Below are 18,710 nucleotides of genomic sequence, written 5' to 3' on the forward strand. Positions count from 1 at the left end.
ATAAATAAATATTTAACCCTTCTACATTACTATGAAATAAGAATAACATTACGTTTCTTCCATAGGACTAATTAGATAATCTATTGAAACTGAGAAATAAAAATAATTTTAACCGTTTGGATAGCAACAGACTTAGTGCTGCTTGACTCATCAAATAATATAGTTTAAATGCATGCCTATCCAGGTCACCACACGTCAATTGGGATTACCTGTGAACAGATAATAATGTACTGCTATTTCAGTGCACACAAACGACAGGAGGTACAAGATCAATGTACATGCATCATGTTCGTTGATTACCAAATAAATATATTCTTGGGGTCTTTCGGTAAAGTCGCAAGCATTGCGTTGCGATCGAAACGTCGTCGTTTTTTTGGTTATTTTCTTTTAACCTATCTACGCGACTTTACCAAAATACCCAAAGAATTTGAATTCCTGCAGTCACGAAAGCTTTAAAAGTCAAGATGTTACCATGTAAATGACCCACCCGGTAATGGCTGTCCATTGTGATTTAGATGCATTCCATCCCACCCCACCCACCACGCACAAGAAGGGCTCAAAAGCGACGTCTTCACAGCTACCCCTCTATTTAAGGAACAAAACAGGCGGATTTATCCACAAATCTGGCTGTCGCCTGAGGCCGGCTGTAAATACTGGCGAAACGTCGAATTCATATGATAATATTATTTTCAATATAGTCTGTTTACAATACGAATGGGCAAGTTATGGACATGTTTATGGGACGAATTGGAAAGTTACAAAGGCTGCGTGAAAGCCTCCTCATAGCGATGTTATACGTCGGTCATATACGACGCTCCAGGAACGTATCTCCTCCACATATCGAGGTCTTACTTCGCCATTTACTTTTGACCGTACAGTACAAGGAGCGTGCATCACCCTCGGTGACAGCAGCCACTGCAATGCCTACGATTCTCGACAACGGCCGAGTAAAGACATTTTACCCCTCACTCTAAAAATCAATGTCTCGCTGTTTAACAGAACGCGATTTACTTACGGAGGAAATCGCCAGGCTGATTGCAGCTAAAAAGGAATGACCACTCATCCTGGGATGTTACATTTCAGGATAATGCATTATTTTTTTCTGAAATGAAAAATTCACATTCACTCACGATGTCAATTTTCCCCCTCAGCTGGGAGTTTTGATCCTACCAATTGCACGGTCAAATGTAAAATTGCCTTAATGGTAGGGTGACCGGATGCGGTGTCTGTAGAACATTGCCACGTCATTAACACGTCACCCAGTGGCACTTCTTTGTTCACAAATGGAGAGGACGCGGCCCATCATCACTCAGGGGTAGATAAAATTAGTCGCCCCTGTGGTAAGTGACCATTGATTAAAAAAAAATATCACATTGTATATTCTGACCCCCTGCCATTGGAATGTCGAATTTCCATCACCGACTTGGAAACACCAACGCAGACGAAGAATGCTGCCCAAGCGCTCGTTTGCGCAAGGAGAAACCTGGACTCACCGAGCACCTCCGATGAGCACGGTTGGCTACGTACAGCCCGAAAGAAGTTCAACGTACGTACAACTCAGCATGGAGAGCATCAGTGGCAGGGACTTCTCTCCACAGTGGCTCAAGGCAAAATCACCAATGTGGCAACTTTCAAAAGAAGGATAAATGGTGCATCCGTGCAATTTCTTCTTCGTGCCACTGCTGCTGCTGGTGGTGGTGGAAGGGCTTTCGGAGGGTATTTGGCCTACTCTTCCAGGGCGAGCAGACAACGTTAGCCGATTGACTGACTGCGGTGTTCGCATTTACACCGCTGGGTGGAAAGAGGCGGCTATGGGGCTGAAATAAAAAAAACACTCGCTCATCGTTTCAACTGTTGCCCCGGGCGATCTAAAAATATGCAGTCACTGGTCAATCGGAGGAAGGATGGCGGATCGGCGGCCATGCGAAACGAGCAGTTCCGTCTTGTGGGATTTCTCCCCCCCAGAAGCATATTTTAACAAAGTGCAAATAAACCGAGCACGTGAGTCCGTCCCGGTTCCCACCACCTGCGTGTAAACGATATCTGTTATGCGAAACTTCTGGCACTCAGGAGCAGCATAAACACGACAATTTGCGATGATTAAAACAATAAGGACCATGCGACTCTCATCCGCAAATTGCTTACTTGAAGTTGATCAACGCCTATTTCAACAGGGCGTATGTACACACGGTGGTGTGGTGGGGGTGGCGCAGCGATTAGCATGCCGCCACTTTAAATCCAGCGACCAGAGTTCAATTTCCAGGCCACTGCTAACAACGCCAGTGGCGAGGGCATGCCTGGAGCGGTGCTGGGCCACCGCTTTGCCAACCTTGCACAGAGCAGCCAAGTGAAGTCTGGTCCAACAACGTTTCCCCGTGACTGATGCAGCTTAGGGATGAGTGGCTTAATCCATAGGTGTGAAACAAAAAGATGTTTGGATGAAGAAAATAATTACGCAAGCCTATAGTTTAAGCCGCATCATCCGTACCCTTACTTGGGCCCACGTGACTACTGGGACTGCACTAATTCAGGGGTTGGGCAGCCAAAATAACAAGAATTTTTTTTCGAATTCGGTAAAAAAAACCCCCCCTCAATATTGCAAAAGCCACACCGCACGTGAAAACGAGACTGTGGTCCCTAAATAATGTCACGAACCGGTCCCTTAAAGAACCGCACATGGCTCTGGTGCCGTAGGTTGTGAATTGGTCAACTACTTTGTGTGTGGTAGATTAGCCAGGCCCATTAAAATACAGCACCCCGATCGCCCATGCAGCCTCTCATACAAGGCAAGAAACCCCCTAAAAACCCACGCTCGGTGTCACGCAGCCGATGACGTCAAAGCCTGTCCATCACCTCCCGTCCAGCGGCACATGTGGAAGCAGAGGCGAGAAATGTTTTTCTCCCCTACAATCGTGTTACTTGTCGAGTGACCAAACCGATGATAAATACGCGCAATCGATGAATATAAATGGTTTCCATTCGGCTTCTCCTTAACTGCATGTTTAAATAAAAAAATCGATACCGGAGTCTTTAAAATGATAACATTTTAGCTTCAACACCGGTGTTACGATGCACGAGACAAATCCAATCTGCAACTCCGGCAACGCGCACATGGCATTGATCGAATGGAAGGGCGGGGGGCAATCTTCCAGCGAGAGAACTGATGGAGCATTAAGTACCGTACGCACAGGATCAGGTGTCATGCCCGGTACGAGGAAGGCTTTTTGAGCAATCCACCATGCAAATGACCCGTAAAAGGGAATTTCCCCCCACCCCCCCCCACCCGTCCAAATTCAACTTTCAATATCAAGGAAGGTATTCTCGTCCCGTAAACGGAGCTCACAAGGGTCCTTTGAGCAATGTACGTCACACGGCAATGCTTCAGTTTCAGAGTCGTTAATAAACCCAGCAGATGTAATCCATTATCCTGACAACCACATAAACTGATAAATACACGACGCTGCGAGGTCGCGCCTATACTTGGGCCAAATTTTGGGGGGAAACGAAAATGGCAATACAAACTGGCCCTAGGATAGGCCACGTGGTGCTAGTACGATGCCAAAATGTGGCATTAGCCACCTGCTACCACCTAACAATATTGTTCTGTACACAAATATAAAATTTTGACCAACCAAGCTTCAACTCAATGGTGGCCGTAGAGGGCTTTAAAAGTTGGCCGAGGGATAGTTTACAGAAGCGTTCATGACAAGCGCGAGGGTACAAACCGTCCGTACAGGCCTGGGCAGTTACTGTGTGGTGCGTCACGTTGCATCGATTTTTATTTTTAAGAAACTTAGATTAATCTCGATTTGAAGCTTTCGTGACTGCAGGAATCCATACTTTTTGGTTCTTTCGGTAAAGTTGCGTAGGTATGAAATAAACCACGACGTTTCGGGACGCTTGTGTTGCGCCCGAAACGTCGCGATTTATTTTATACCGACCTGACTTTACCGAAAGAACCAAAGACTTAGATTAGATTGTATTGATTCATTTCGGCAGGAAGGGCCCACCAAGCCGTTAGTACAGTTCCAGTCATGGTGTTATATATATAGGTCAAGATACAAAAAGGAGAGTACATCGGCACACGCTCTAAAAACACGTGACAGGATTTGCTTGCAGGCACGATCACAGCACGTTACTGCGAATGTAAAGTGTTGATACACAAAGTGGTCCTGGTAAAAGCAGCAGCAGCAGCCACATTATTGGCCGATAGGCCTCCCTCCAGTGGGATTTTATTCAATTGGCAGCTACACTTAGCCCCCCCCCCCATGCCTATCACGTTCTCAGTCATAGTCGATTGCCCATGGCCGCTTTGTTGACTCGCTCTTGAATTGAGGGGAGATTCCCGCAGCCGTGCCGGTCACGTGCCGGTTGTTGGCCCGCACTTCATCGAGCTGGTCAGTGAACGTCAAAGGCAGGGGATGGCACAAGTATAATAACATTGGATTTTGAAACACTGCCATTTGCTGCAAACGATGTCGCCCCTCAAGCCTATAGCACCTGTTGGGTGTGGTGGTCACTATCCAGGCTAAAATAGAAACTCTGCCCGGCGTCGGCAAATTTGCCGAAATTGGGCACGTTCCAGGCAATTGGGGTCATAGGCACCGGTAAATCACAAGCGCAGTGCGCAAACAGTGTGCAGCGGACTCAAACGTCTCGGAGTAGGCCGTGTACTACTTTGATTAATTGTTACCATTCTCTTAATTGGAATATCAGACGTAGCACAGGTCATGCCAACGCCGTGTTAGGGCATTTGACTCTCCAGGCGTGCGCCCTCTTGTGGGTGCATACGATGTGTTACATCAAAATACGACCAAACAATATTTTTTTTTTAACCAACTCTTTGCGAATTATTCGCAATTCATTACTGCCCAGCAATATCTCCGAGATTTTTTAATTAACCTTCATTAGTTCGCGCCGTTCAATGGGAGAGATCTCTCAGAAGGCATTACAATTCCTGAAGTTTCCATTAAACACTCAACTTCCATTCAGTAGTTTTCGTCACAAGGCGAATAACTGTGGCTCACAGCCACCGTGTTGGCTCCGATTAGAGTGGGCTTAGACGATTTTAAATCGTTGCGAATTTACACGCGCGTTTTTAGTGGCGTATCCTTGCATATGTACGGTGCGAAAGAAGCTCAACATACATTACCGTGGCCAAAGTTTTTCTCCAATAAAGGAGGGACTGGCCAAACGTGGCAAGGCAGGCTTTCCTGCGGCTCCCAAATGCAGAGCAGATTGGCCTGGTTTCCTTGGAACATCTGATCAGCTGATCATAACTGGAACGAGGGGGTTTAATGGCAAATATCAAATTGCGTACAACGATAACGCAGGCGCACTCTTGTCCAGAGGCTGCGATAATAATGTGCACGATTTAATTAAGTGCGGTTCCTAATGGAACACTGGAACCTAATCAAGGCGTTGATCGGTGATGGGCTTCACGAGTGAGCCCACGGCTCAATAACGAGCACGCTATAAGTGCCACACTGCCAATCGACCAAAAAGACAGCTGTGCAAGACCGGTCCCCACCACAGGAATGTGGAATTTCCACCTCTTGTTCAGAACATCCAATAGCGATAACCACCACCCAACAGCTGGGGTATGAACAAACTCCCGGATATATATATATATTAATGCCAGTACTAGGATGGTGTTCGATTGTTTTGGCTTGATCAGCCCTAGATAGGAGATCTGAACATTAAAACAAAAAAATCAGCCCTAGATAGGAGATCTGAACATAAAAAAAAATCAGCCCTAGATAGGAGATCTGTAAAATGAGTTTTGGATAGATATGAATGGATGGCGTCACAGCAAACGTCACCGATACCCCGCGACATCTGCATCTTTCCTGCCAAGCGATATCACACAGCATCGGGTGACACCACTTTTGTAAGCTTGGACATACACTAGATTATAAAAAAAAAATCTATAAAGACCCGAAATTGTTCTAAAAAACCGCATCCCTCCCACCGATTCATAAACAGACTTTTGGATGAGATTGCACAAGTTACAAGGTGCGTGCCATAAAACCCTCCTCAAACCCGACACAGCCCAGTGAATGATGAAGCTATTGCGTAACACCGGTGGCATTCCTTGAGAGCGATCCACGCACAAGTGGGTGCAAACGTTTCGCTGGTGGCTATAAAGCAGCAGCAGCAGACAGTTGCCAGAATTGTGTTTGTGCCATCCGACCAAAAATAAAACTATTTAGAATCAAAAATATTGCTTGAAGGCCTCAACATGTTATATATATATATAAAAATTACATTGGGACCCAGTCCAAATACTGCGTCTGGCAAAAGGACAATCAGCTGTTGGACCTCGGCCGGTCAGGTTTTTATTAGTTATTCCTAAAGAGAAGCGTGTTGCGTGATGAAGCGAGCAGTGCGCGCGGACACGCGCAGGAATTCCGCGAATTCGCACACGCCGCACGTGCCGCGCCACCAGAACGCCGTGTAATCGTAGGAGCCTCCCCCGCGATGTCGTTGACGTCAAGCAAACGGAGGGGAAAAGCTTCGAATGGATCGTTGTTTAAAAAAAGGTGCTGGCAGAAAAGGAAAAAAACGGGGGGCTTTGAGGAGACGCGCCATGCACGCGCACATTCCAAAAAAAAAGGGAACCGAATCTGGCAGAGAATGAAAACGAACACCGGCGATGAAGTTGCCCTGGCTGTGCGGTTTCACTTTCGGCTGCGGTACAAACCCTTGAGAGCCTACACAGCCAAGCCCGTTGTTGTGCCCGACTGCCTCGAGCTGGTTTTAATGATAATCGCTCAGCATTTATTTGCGTATGCAGGAAAGCCTCGCCGTGGTTAGCGACCCCACGTCCCTCCCCCCCACCGCCTGCCAGGTCCGCTTGGGAGGAACCTCCCAATTCCCTTAAGGGTATTTCTACATGGGAGCAAAAGGGGGGGGGGGGCCCGAGAGAAAATACAAAAACACGGAGGGAAGAACGTCAGAACTATTGCACGGAGAACAAAAACCATGCCGGGAGTAAAGAGATAACAGGAGCGAGGGGCCCTGAGATTGCTGGTGGAAAAGCCTCCACCAGGAGGGAGCTCTAGCAGCACCTCGAGAGGCGATTTGGTCTCCACCTTTCAGTACCCCCCCCCCCCCCCCCCCCGAGACTTCTACCCCACAGCCTCTCCACCTGCCGTTGGACTAAACTTGTCCGCATCACGTCCCGCGGCGGAGACACTTTGCCGCGCCTACGCGTGCGATGTTGTTTTGCCATCTCGGTGTGATCCACCGACCCTGCAAATAAATTGCTGGAGTTGAGAGTGTAATGGGGAAAGAGAAAAAAAAAACCCCAACACTCTTGCCGAGCGCAAGTGCCTTGGAAGCTCCCAGGGCACGGGCGTGTAAATGGGTGCGACGTTGACCGCGGACAAGAGGGCTTTCGTGACTGCAAGAATTACCCTTTGGTTCTGTCGGTAAAGTCACGTGGAAAGAAAATAAATAAAATAATAGAATACGACGTTTCGATTGCAACACAAGCATCCGTCATCGGGTAGAACTAAATTTGAGAGAGAGACAAAACACAGACACGGAGACGCACAGACAGACACACAAGCAGAGACAACACAGAGAGAGACACCCAACATGTGTGTCTCCGTGTCTGTGTTTTGTCTCTCTCTCAAATTTACTTCTACCCTATGACCGACTGCTTGTGTTGCAGTGAGACTCGCGCAGCCAGACAAACAAAAATCCGCTGCATGTAAACTTTTTTTTTTTTACACGTAATATCAGCCGAGCAGCGTCAGTCCCAGAAGTCCGTGTGGGCGATGGGTTGTGTGTAAAAAATATGCAAAAAAAAAAGTAATTTTTTTTTTTTTTAAGTTTTTAGAAAGATTTAGGTTGAGAGAAGGTCCCAGCACATGGAGTGAAATGTCAGACATCGTGTGGTACAACCCGTATTGCATCGGGCAGCCGCACAGCGCAAGCTACACGCGCGCTTTTTGTTTGTCCCCCTCCCCCCCGCACCTCCAATTAGCACGGTTGACGACGCACGGTGCGAAAGAAGTCTAAACGTACGCACGTGCGTACGTTTGTCACGTCAGGGTCGAGTCGAGTCGTGGGGGGTTGCGTTTTTTTTTGGTTTTGGCGGCGACGTGCGGCGAGTTCCTCGCTCGCGCCTACCGGAGACGCCGGCGGCACAGTAGGCGCCCATGGTGACGGCAAAGCCGAAGGCGAGGTTGATGGTGAGGAACCGTCCCTTGGTGCCGTCGCTCAGCTCCACCTGCGCCACAGAGCCGCAGCCAAACAGCTGCGTGGCAGCGGGGGGGGGGGGGGGGTCACACGGGGTCACACGGGTGGGGTGGGAAGAGTCGCGGCTTAGCTCGAGCCAAGTTTGAGGTTTTGAGAGTCTATGCCCATCCCGGGGCTGCTCCCACGTTTAGCCGCGACGTGGCCCCGTTATTACCTCCGTCGCCTCGGAGCTTCTTCCCCCCCCCCCCACCTTTGCCCGCCCACTCACTGGCCCCGTCGGCCACGCACGCGCACGCACGCACACGCACGCACACGCACACGCATGCATGCACAGGCAGGCAAGGGGCACACGCCCACACATGAGCTCACCCGGCAATGCCGTCACCTGTGCAGCCGAACAAATCGCAGATTAGATTTTTTTTTTTAAGTTCCATGAAGAGCACAGTTTATGGTCGACGACAGCCAACTGCACCACGCGTCGCAAACTAATTAAGGCCCCTACAAGCCCCGCAGCCCCGGTCTACGGCGACGTTAGCCGCACCACAGAAATGCATCACAAAAAATGGCAACGAGACAACGCATGGTCATCGTGCCGATTTGTGGCGAACAGAACGGCGGCGACGTTTTTTGGCGGAGACGCACCCGTTTTTCCCGCACGGTTGGCAGAGTTTGCCGTCTTTAAGAGATCAAGGGGGTCAACCCTCACTCCAATGGAGCGTTGGGGGGTAGGCACTCATCCTCCCCCCCCTGGGAGTCGGGTGGGAGCAACTCCACACTCCTGTTGCAGGGGACGAGTCCGTCCGTGCACGGCACAACCACGCACTGAGGACTTCCCAACAAGGTGGCACGCGTCAATCTCGCACGGGAGACACCGAGGAGGGGAGTTGGTGTTTGGCGCAAGCGACACTACCAAACATATGCTCTGGGCCTCAAGCAGCTCAAGGGGGAGGTCCCTGGATTCGTGAAAAAAAGAGGTGCATCAACCTCTCAAGTTTATAATCTATAGAAACAAAGCAAGACAATTAATTATATCTAATCTCACTACATCCGTCTACATTTCTCGGATCTCCATCCCTTGCCAACATCCTTCCTGTCATCTCACAAATACGCTACACTTATCCGAACCCCTCCCCCCCCCATATGGGTGGCTCGCACCACTACAGCGAAGTAATGTGGAATTGTCCTCGACAGCCTCGGAGACTGCAAATGATGGAGAGTCGCGGCCCAGAAAAAAAAAAATTCACCCGAATCTGAATATTGATTTATACCGGAGGAATCGCTGGACCAGGGGGAGAAGCAGCTTTGTCCATCCTCCACGCTCGTGCACAGATTGAATGGCCCTAAGGGTGTGGCAGTGGACGCCCCCCGCCGTTCCACGCTGGGTGCGAACGTACATCTGAAGGGCCTTTGTGCGCGCATGACCACCTGCCGCTGAGCGGGGTAGAGAAACCTCACCGCTCACATTAATTGCCCCAGTGGTGCAATGCAACACAGAGACCGAGCAGAACCCAAGTGCCGTGCAGCAGAGCAGGTGTTGGTTACTCTCGCCAGGTCACGACAGGCAACTCTCCTCTTAGCACAACAAGGAGCAACCGAGCAAACTTTACTCAAACTCGACTAACCGCTTTAACCACGATTTCACTCGCATCCTACAAACGCTTGCCAAAAATAAAAACCATCACCTTGACTAATAGCCGAGCAGCCCTTGCCACAAATCAATCAGCGACCCTGAACACAACTCAACGAAGCCACCCACCAGCAGCTCCACCCGAGTTCGAGTCCTGGCCGTGGCCAATGTCAGAAGGGCACGAACTCAACCCTCCCCCTTTCCCAAACCGCACTGACAAGTGTGGCGAAGTCAAACCACCATCGCTCATGAAGAACATGGCTTGGAGAGGGGAGGGGTGTGGGGCGCGGCTTCATCCAGCAGTAGATTGACACAGGCGGCTGTAGTTGAAAATTGTTTTTATTACTTTTAAAAATTAGGGCAATTTTTTTCTTCCGTTTTAATTATAATCACCGGATTCGAATAATTCACTAAACAGGGCGCTATACGCTTGCGGGTTGTTCCAAACGAATGCCACTCGAAACATAAAATCCTTTCCCCCTTTGTAGGCATACAAACAAAATACGCCTGCACAAATCGTACAGCGCAGTGGTCGCGGCCCAATGGGCAGCTTGTTCTCAGAGGTTCGCAGTTCGGTTCCCGCGGGCAGCCCCGGTTAACGCCGCGGGTGTAATTAACCGTAAATACACACCTCCTGCTTTGCAGTGAACGGTTAAAAATAATCCCTCGACGTCATTTGGTGGAAAGGAAAAAAGAAAGAGCGGCTGCGTTCTGTGCTGGAGTCACGGTCCACTTTTCCAAGTTGAAAACTTGCACCGCAAATTGCTCAATTGGAGGAGGGTGAGAGCAATCATCACCTGCCTACTGGCGGATTAATGCCCACCATGCCAGGCCGGTGCCACAAGCAGGGTTAAAAGCTGACATTTAGAGGGGTCCTGCCTATGGATATAAAAAAACCTCCCAACAACTTTGCTCAGAGGACGTTTTATTAGAATATTGGCACAATCTGAATGCAAGTGCCCTTGTTACAATCATCATCACGGGACCTTTTCTTGCCAGTATCAAACAACGAAAAATAAGAATATGTTTTACCCATTCTGGCAATAAAACAATATCCATGATATCGCTGCTCAACTCGAGCTACAAATACCCCGATACAATCATCGTCTTTTCACTGTACTCTTTGGTTCTCCAGCCTCAGCAGTTCTCCTGCTGTGTTTGTCTCACCTGATGACGATTACTTGCGTTGCGATCAAAACGTCGTGATGTATTATTATTGTTTCTATCTGCGTGACTTTACCAAAAGAACCAAAGAGTTTGGATTCCTGCAGTCACGGAAGCTTCAAGATTGTCCTTTTACTCTTCGCCTTTTGGCGTTCTCTGGGCTGACACTTCTGAGACGAGGCCATAAAGAAGGCGACCGTCTCTGGTGAAAGCCAATCGGTTTCAAAGACAATGCGTCTGTTATTAGAGCATGTTTGTTGGCATGTTCACCACGAGGACGTGTGCTTAATGCAGACTTGATCCCATGCCAAAAAGGTGTCTATTTGGTGTTTGAACATTTTAACAACTCCTATTCCATTCCCAGAAAGGGTTTCATCCCCCTATTATTATTACTACTACTACACCCTACAGGACACTATCAGTGCCCTCCATAGACTGCACTGTGCACAGGTGTGTAGAGAATTGGCGGGCGCGTGTGCACAAGCACGTGCTGCAGAAGGGGGGGGGGGGGGTTCTCGTGAAAATTGCTCTGTACTCACGACGAGAAGGAAGGTCCCCATGAACTCCGCCAAAGCCTCACGGATCATCACGTTCTTCACGTGCAGCTTGCGCTCCAGCTGCTTGAAGCGACCATCGTGGGACGGCATGTCTGCAACCGCACACGCGCGCACAAGGTAAACGTACCGACGCGAAGAGAGGGCGAATATATACGGACCAACAACAAACAAAGAGGGTGAACATACACGCACGGATGTATGTTGAATGTATGCATGTTGAAATTATTTCACACCGTACGTAGCCAACCGTGCTAATCGGAGGTGCGGGGTGCACACAGAGTCAAAGACAAAGATCCCCTGTATAGCCTTAACAGACTGTTGGGGTAAATGCAGTTAGCGAGCACCTATGAAGGCCGGCACAACACACTAGGGGGTGGGTAACCAACCGACGCTTGTGTCAGGCTAGGTGCACATTGAGGCCACGTGAAGTGTCGAACACCCACTGGCAGGAGGTCACGGGGCAGACCCAGCAGGTGCCACGGGTCGACTGACTGAGATGACCGAGATGACTGGATGATGCACCACCTGTGCCCCCTGCCAACTTGCTGTGCTTTAGCCACCCGGCGCTCCGCTCGTTGTTGTGAGCGTCGCTCCTCCGCCCTCCGTTGTTGTTGGAGGGCTACTGCCTCCAACTGCCCAGTAGCGTCCTTCACGAGCCTCCTCCACAGAGGCCGATCTTGACTCCGCTGGTACCAGTCATCGGTAAGTCCACTTGGCTCCACATCCTCCCGTGCCACATCACTCCATCTCTTCTCTAACCCCATGCCTCGCCCATTTAGCCTCCTCGATCGGTGGCTGGGCATGCGGGCTACATGACCCAGCCAACGCAGCCTTGCCTGCCAGAGGAGCTCACCGATGGGATGGTCAAGATCTTTCAAGGATATGTGAGCTCCTCACACAAACCAGCCTGGTTATACCCAGGGTGGATCGTAGGCAGGCCAGCCTAAATGTTTCTAACTGGTGAAGATGTTCCATTAGGCGGGGTCCACGTTTCGCAAGCATAGAGAAGGGAGGGAATGACTGCAGCCGAGAAGACCTGGAGCTTCGTGCGGAGCGACAGACCAGGTAGCTTCCACACAGCGTTACGCAACCGATGACAAGATAATGCCGTTCGACTGATTCGGAGTGAGACCTCTGCTGTCAAACCAGAGCCGGTCATGAGCACACTGCCCAGGTTTGGGAAACTCTCCACTCTCTCCACAAATGCCCTATCACCAATTGGGAGTTGTGGGGGTGGAGTGTCCGATGGTACAAAATACCCAGGCAGGTGTTTAGTTTTGGTGGGGCTGATGGCAAGTCCCCACCTCTTAGTGGCATGCTCCAGGTTCAGCAGCTGCGCCTTTAACTCCTTCTCCGAGTGAGCAGTAATTACCAGATCATCGGCATACATAACGTGGTTAGAGCAATAGAGAGCCATCCCTGGATCATACCCGGGCATCGATCAGCCTCCCATTGTATCTGTACCAGATGGAAATTCCTCCGGTACAGCGATTGAAGGCTTCACGACCTACGTGGTCGAAATAGATCTTAAATAATGTGGGAGCCAGAGGACATCCTTGTCGCACCCCAAAGTGAACAGGGAATGGCTCCGACTCCCGGCCACGTAGTTTTACCCGGGCCCGCTCACCATCATGAAGGTCCTTAATGATCGTGAGCAGCAGGTCAAGGACTCCGAAAGCACAAACAACCCAGAGCTCAGGCTTACTGATGGTATCATAGGCTTTGACCAAGTCAATAAAGCAGAGATGTAGATCTTGTTGGAATTTTCTACACCTCTGCTGCATCTGTGCAGGATCGCCCTTTCCTGAAACCACATTGGGGCTCTGCAAGCCTCTCCTCAGTGTGCCTGGCAAGGCGATGTTGAATAATCCTTGCCAGGACCTTTCCCGGCACACTGAGGAGTGAGATGCCCCTGTAGTCTGTGCGGTCTTAAAGAGGGGGACCACCAGGACATCCTTCCAATCCGTCCAGTGGCCCAGACTGTTGTTATGATGTCATGTAGGGCAGTCTGTGCACAAACGCCACCCTCCCTCAGCATTTCGCTTGGGAGATCATCTCTGCCCGGTGCTTTTCCTGGTCTCAGACTCTGAATCGCCTTCAGTATTTCCTCAAGAGATGGCACCTCAGCCAGCCACTCACAGGGGGTGACTACTTCACCTCTGTCAGCCAGGGTCTCTGGGGAGGTCTGGACCGTGTACCCAAAGGGCTGTGGCTCATGCAGCTGCAATAGGGTGCACGCACCGACACCCACCCACACACACGGGGTTTGCACCGACACACACACCGACACACACACCGACACATACAGGGTGCACACGTAACGTCGCCTAAACGTTACTAGATATAAACAGCAAGAGAAGACTCCGACAACCGTGCACGTTTTAACCCAAACGGGCAACACGAATTAATAAAACTATACTCGTCCACACACTTTGAACAACCCGAGGCGCGTCGATTTTCACGGTGACATTATTATGAAACAACTTCGTGTAGAGCTCTCAACAGTGGAACCCACGCTCTCCTTCTCAACTCGCCAAACTCCCTGAACTGCCCCCTTCACGGATGCACTCGCGGCTTCCTCCGCCGACCGCACTCCGCGTCGAGGCCACGTGCTTGCAGGTCGCCCAGGGGCTCTGCCGTCCACTCAGTGGGCGACGTTCGCGTCCACCACCACGAGCCTCATCCCCCGACTAAGTTCGCTGTTGTGGTGCCACTTCCTTGAACACGCAGCCCCCTCAATCCCCTCCCTTGTTACACGAGGGAGCATCTTCATAAGCGCGGAGTTTCATTACAAGGACTCGCCCCCCCCCCCCCCCCCGTGTAGCCTGTAACAGACTGATGGAGCAAGTGCCGATCGCGAGCAGCACCTATGAAGGTCTGCACGCCACACGAGGGGGTGGGTGAGCCAGAACCACGCCCGGCCGCCTTTGTCTCTCTAGTGGCGAGGTTTACACACCGCACCAGGTACTTATTTTAGGCCGAGGCGACCTATGGGAGGCCCAGGACCGGTACAGATAAACGTCACTGATGTTGGTGGTCGCGGGATTCATAGCGCAGCGCGCGAACCGCTACACAGATACAGACACACAGACAAACACAGCCAGACACACAGGCACACAGACAAATACAGCCAGACACACACCGCATTCACACGCGCGCGGCTGTTTAGCAGACCACATATCCTATTAGATCGTCGCACACAGTGAACACAACAACAGTGACAAGACAATTATCGTTGACCATACAAGCTTTGTTACCATTCAAGTAATGGAATGCCAGCAAAGCGTCGCCTGCTTCACGTTCTCATTGTCACTACAGCCGCGACCTGGTCCCACCTACTCAATGAACATCCCAAGTCAATTTGTAAGACCGCATTCAGCAAGATATTAAAACAAAACTCTTACACGTCGTATACATTCCGATCACTCTAAAATTAAACGCGAGTAACGACGCCCAAATGCGCGTGCGAGGTGGCATCGATATTCCAACGTTTGCGATTTCCCCAAACTTAAAAAAAAATCCCACAACGAACCTCCCCCTCCCCCTCCCCCGCCTCAATCTCTCCCTCCCTCTGCTCGGTGAATCCGTGCAGGAGAGAGTGAACGAGGCGAGTGACCCTGGATGTCTCTACCTGCAGGTTTTGCTGTTCTGGCCGCACTACGAGAGGCGGAGACCGAGGAGGCCGATGAGGAGGATGGAGATGAAGGAGGAGGAGGATGGAGATGCTGAACACGAGGCTGTGAGCGCAGCGCTCATTTTAAAGCGTGGAGGGGCGAGGATTGGGGCGGGGAGCAGAGGGGGTTTGGGGGGTGGGGGGAAGGGCAGCCCCTCCCAACGCACACAAAGACAAAGAGAACCCGTATATTCTCAACACACTTTTGGGGCAAGTGCTCTGGGCGCGCAGCGAGCACCTATGAAGGTAGCAGCACGCCCGGCCGCCTTTGTCTCTCTCGTGGCGATATTGACACACCGCATCAGGTACTCATTTGAGGTTGAGTCGACCTCGGGGACTGGTTGAGATAATAGCCACTGGTGTTGGCCGTGGGCGGGAATGGAAGTCACTGCAATCACTTGTGCGCTCTCCACACACCTGTGCGCATACTCCACAATCACTCCGCACACGCACACCCAACACACACTCCACACACCCAACACACACCCAACACACGCACACCCAACACACACACACCCAACACACACACCACATACAGACACCCAACACACACTCCACACACCCAACACACACGCAACACACGCACACCCAACACACACTCCACACACAGTCACACGCCCAACACACACTCCACACACACCCAACACACCCAACACACACACACACACACACACCCAACACACACACACACACCACACACGCCACACACACACACCCAACACACACCACACACACACTCCACATACACACACTCAACACACACACACTCAACACACACACACCCAACACACACTCCACACACAGTCACACGCCCAACACACACTCCACACACACCCAACACACACACACACCCAACACACACACACACCACACACGCCACACACACACACCCAACACACACCACACACACACTCCACATACACACACTCAACACACACACACTCAACACACACACACCCAACACACACACCACATACACACACTCGACACAGACACTCAACACACACTCAACACACACTCACACCACACACACACTCAACACACACACACACTCAACACACACACCAAAGACAAAGATCCCCCTATAACCATAACAGACTGTTGGGGCAAGTACTGTTAGCGAGCACCTATGAAGGCCAGAACGGCACACGAGGGGGTGGATGGGCAGCACAACGCCCAGCCGTCTTTGTCTCCCTAGCGGTGATCTTTTTACGCACCGTACCCGGTACTCGTTTGAGGCTGAGTCGACCTAGGGGAGGCCCAGGACCGGTTCAGATAATCGTCACTGCTGTGTGGCCGTGAGCTGGAATCGAGCTTGAGCCGCTAGGTTCATAGCGCAGCGTAGCGCTAACCGCTACACCACCGCTCCCCACTAACCCCTACACTACCACACACCCAACACACACACCCAACACACACACATACCCAACATACACACACACACCCAACCCACCCAACACACACACAACACACACACACAACACACACACACCCCCAACACACACACACCCAACACACACACACACACCCAACACACACACACCCAACACACACACCCAACACACACACCCAACACACACACACCCAACACACACCCACACCCAACACACACACCTGTGCGCGCCCAGCAGTCGCCGTTGCGCGCATCTGATACATCGACAGCTCCGAGACCCAACACACCCAGCAGGCGCCGATATCCGTTTCACATCATCCTCGTCGGCCACGATTAAAACCGCTGCTGGGTAAGCACCTCTCCTGCAAGCCCCCCCGTCACATCTCACGGTCCTGCGATGTCACGACTATCGGCGCAGCACTTGCACACGAGCCAATGCCACTGCCCCGTCTCCTCGCTACGCATCCCATCGGCGGCAGAGGTTCACTCCTTTGGCTGACACTCCGACTGTAGTCTCGACCGCGGACCCACCATCCCTCCCAGCGACGAGTCCTGCTCAATCATCGCTGACTCTCTCTCTCTCCTTCGCGATACGAACGGGTCGTTGAACCTTCACGTGCCACTCACTGACTCTAACCCGCGCGCTCATCTCTCCGTCTCTCTCTCTCTCTGAACGCGCGGCAAACTCCGTCACACGAGGCGAAACACAGGCGGTCATAGAAAAGGAGCGGTAACAGAAACAAATTAAAATGAAATAAACTTCCGAGAGGACGAGGGGCTGGTTCGTTGGCGAGGAGTGGAGAGCGGCCGTCGCGGATTCCATCCACGTGATGGGCGTGGGTTGGGGTTGTTGCGTTCCGCGTGCGGAGTTCTCCGGGGACTCGCGGTTAACACGCGCCGTGTTCGTCTTAACCACGCGTCGTCTTTAATCAGCAGGACACGTTCACTTAAACCCACGTTAAAGCCTCTGGATAGTTACAGAGTGGTCTAGATGTATTGTAACCCCCCCTTCCACCACCAATAAATTGACCCCTTACATGTTTTACCCTTTGAATATTAATTCCTGTTTTAAATAAACATTACTTAAAAAAAGAGAATTAAATGGGGGTCACAGGACATCTGGATTACCCTGTACATTCGTATTTCATTCAAGGCAATGACATGAGCACTATTTTTTTTTATCTTTGTATTTAGGACACATTGGGAAATCATGATGTAAAATGATTACTGTGCGATATTACGATCATCATGCATACGTCAATGAGCCGAGTGTAGTGGCGCACGCCTGGGGGCTGGTGGGCCACGTAGAGATTTGTGGAACTCTAAAACCCGCTGGAGTTTCAAGGTGCCCAGCAGATGGGAGTAAGCAGGCGCATTTGAATCAATCTCCCGGACAAAGGGCGATGTGAATTTGCATACTGATGTATGCACATTTAAACATGTTCATGAGTATGGATGGAATCAATTCCGACACTTGAAATTCTAAATCACTCGATGACCAAACCACGTTTAATCTCGCCAGATGGACAAAGCTAAGCAGGGCTTTCAGCCTGGAGATTAGATGAAGGTGCGAGCACAGACAACGCCGCAATTGGGACTTGCCGGAGTAGAGCTCAACGTCGCATGGCTATGCCATCACGCCAATGCTTCCCGTCTACACCAAGTGGCACGTCGACCGTGCTGCGGTGCGGTATAACGCTCACAAACCCCCGTGACCTCATCCTGCAGTGTATGTGTGCTGAACTTCTTTCGCACCGTACGTAGCCAACCGTGCTAATCGGAGGTGCGGGGGAAGGACGGCACATTTAAACACAAACAACATTTCTAAAGAAATTCGTTTTCAATCTAGATGATTTTAAAAGTGAATAGCTCCGGTGGGTTCATAATGTCGGCAGTAGGAGCGTTCCAGACGGACGCAGAAGCGCATCTGAGAGGGCGCGATGCGGTGGCCGACTTTGTTCGATGGTTAACCAGAAGCCGCCGCCGCTGCTGCTGCTGCGATGATGACCGAAGTTCGCGTGATGTTGTTTTGCTCCTTAACGAGATCGGCATGGTATGTTGGTTCATTCAGCGGCAGGCACTTTGTGT

The 18,710-nt window shown here is 50.8% G+C and overlaps 1 protein-coding gene across 2 annotated transcripts in view; it reads right to left on the reverse strand.

The window, feature by feature from the left end:
* Positions 1–18,710, reverse strand: part of LOC144731459 (aquaporin-3-like) — a 51,540-nt gene that overhangs the window by 15,899 nt on the left and 16,931 nt on the right. The window contains exons 1-3 of one of the 2 annotated variants that reach the window (XM_078612513.1): positions 15,188–15,319; positions 11,539–11,648; positions 8,140–8,266 (exon numbers count right to left, since the gene is read on the reverse strand). In XM_078612513.1, coding sequence (XP_078468639.1) covers positions 8,140–8,266; positions 11,539–11,646 — 235 coding nt within the window. In that variant the 5' untranslated portion in view covers positions 11,647–11,648; positions 15,188–15,319. Of the gene's footprint in view, positions 1–8,139; positions 8,267–11,538; positions 11,649–15,187; positions 15,320–18,710 lie in introns of those variants that run through there. The other variant, XM_078612512.1, reaches the window with a different exon arrangement.

Source organism: Lampetra planeri, chromosome 39, assembly GCF_965212315.1.
Source record: "Lampetra planeri chromosome 39, kcLamPlan1.2.h2, whole genome shotgun sequence".
Classification (NCBI taxonomy): domain Eukaryota; kingdom Metazoa; phylum Chordata; class Hyperoartia; order Petromyzontiformes; family Petromyzontidae; genus Lampetra; species Lampetra planeri.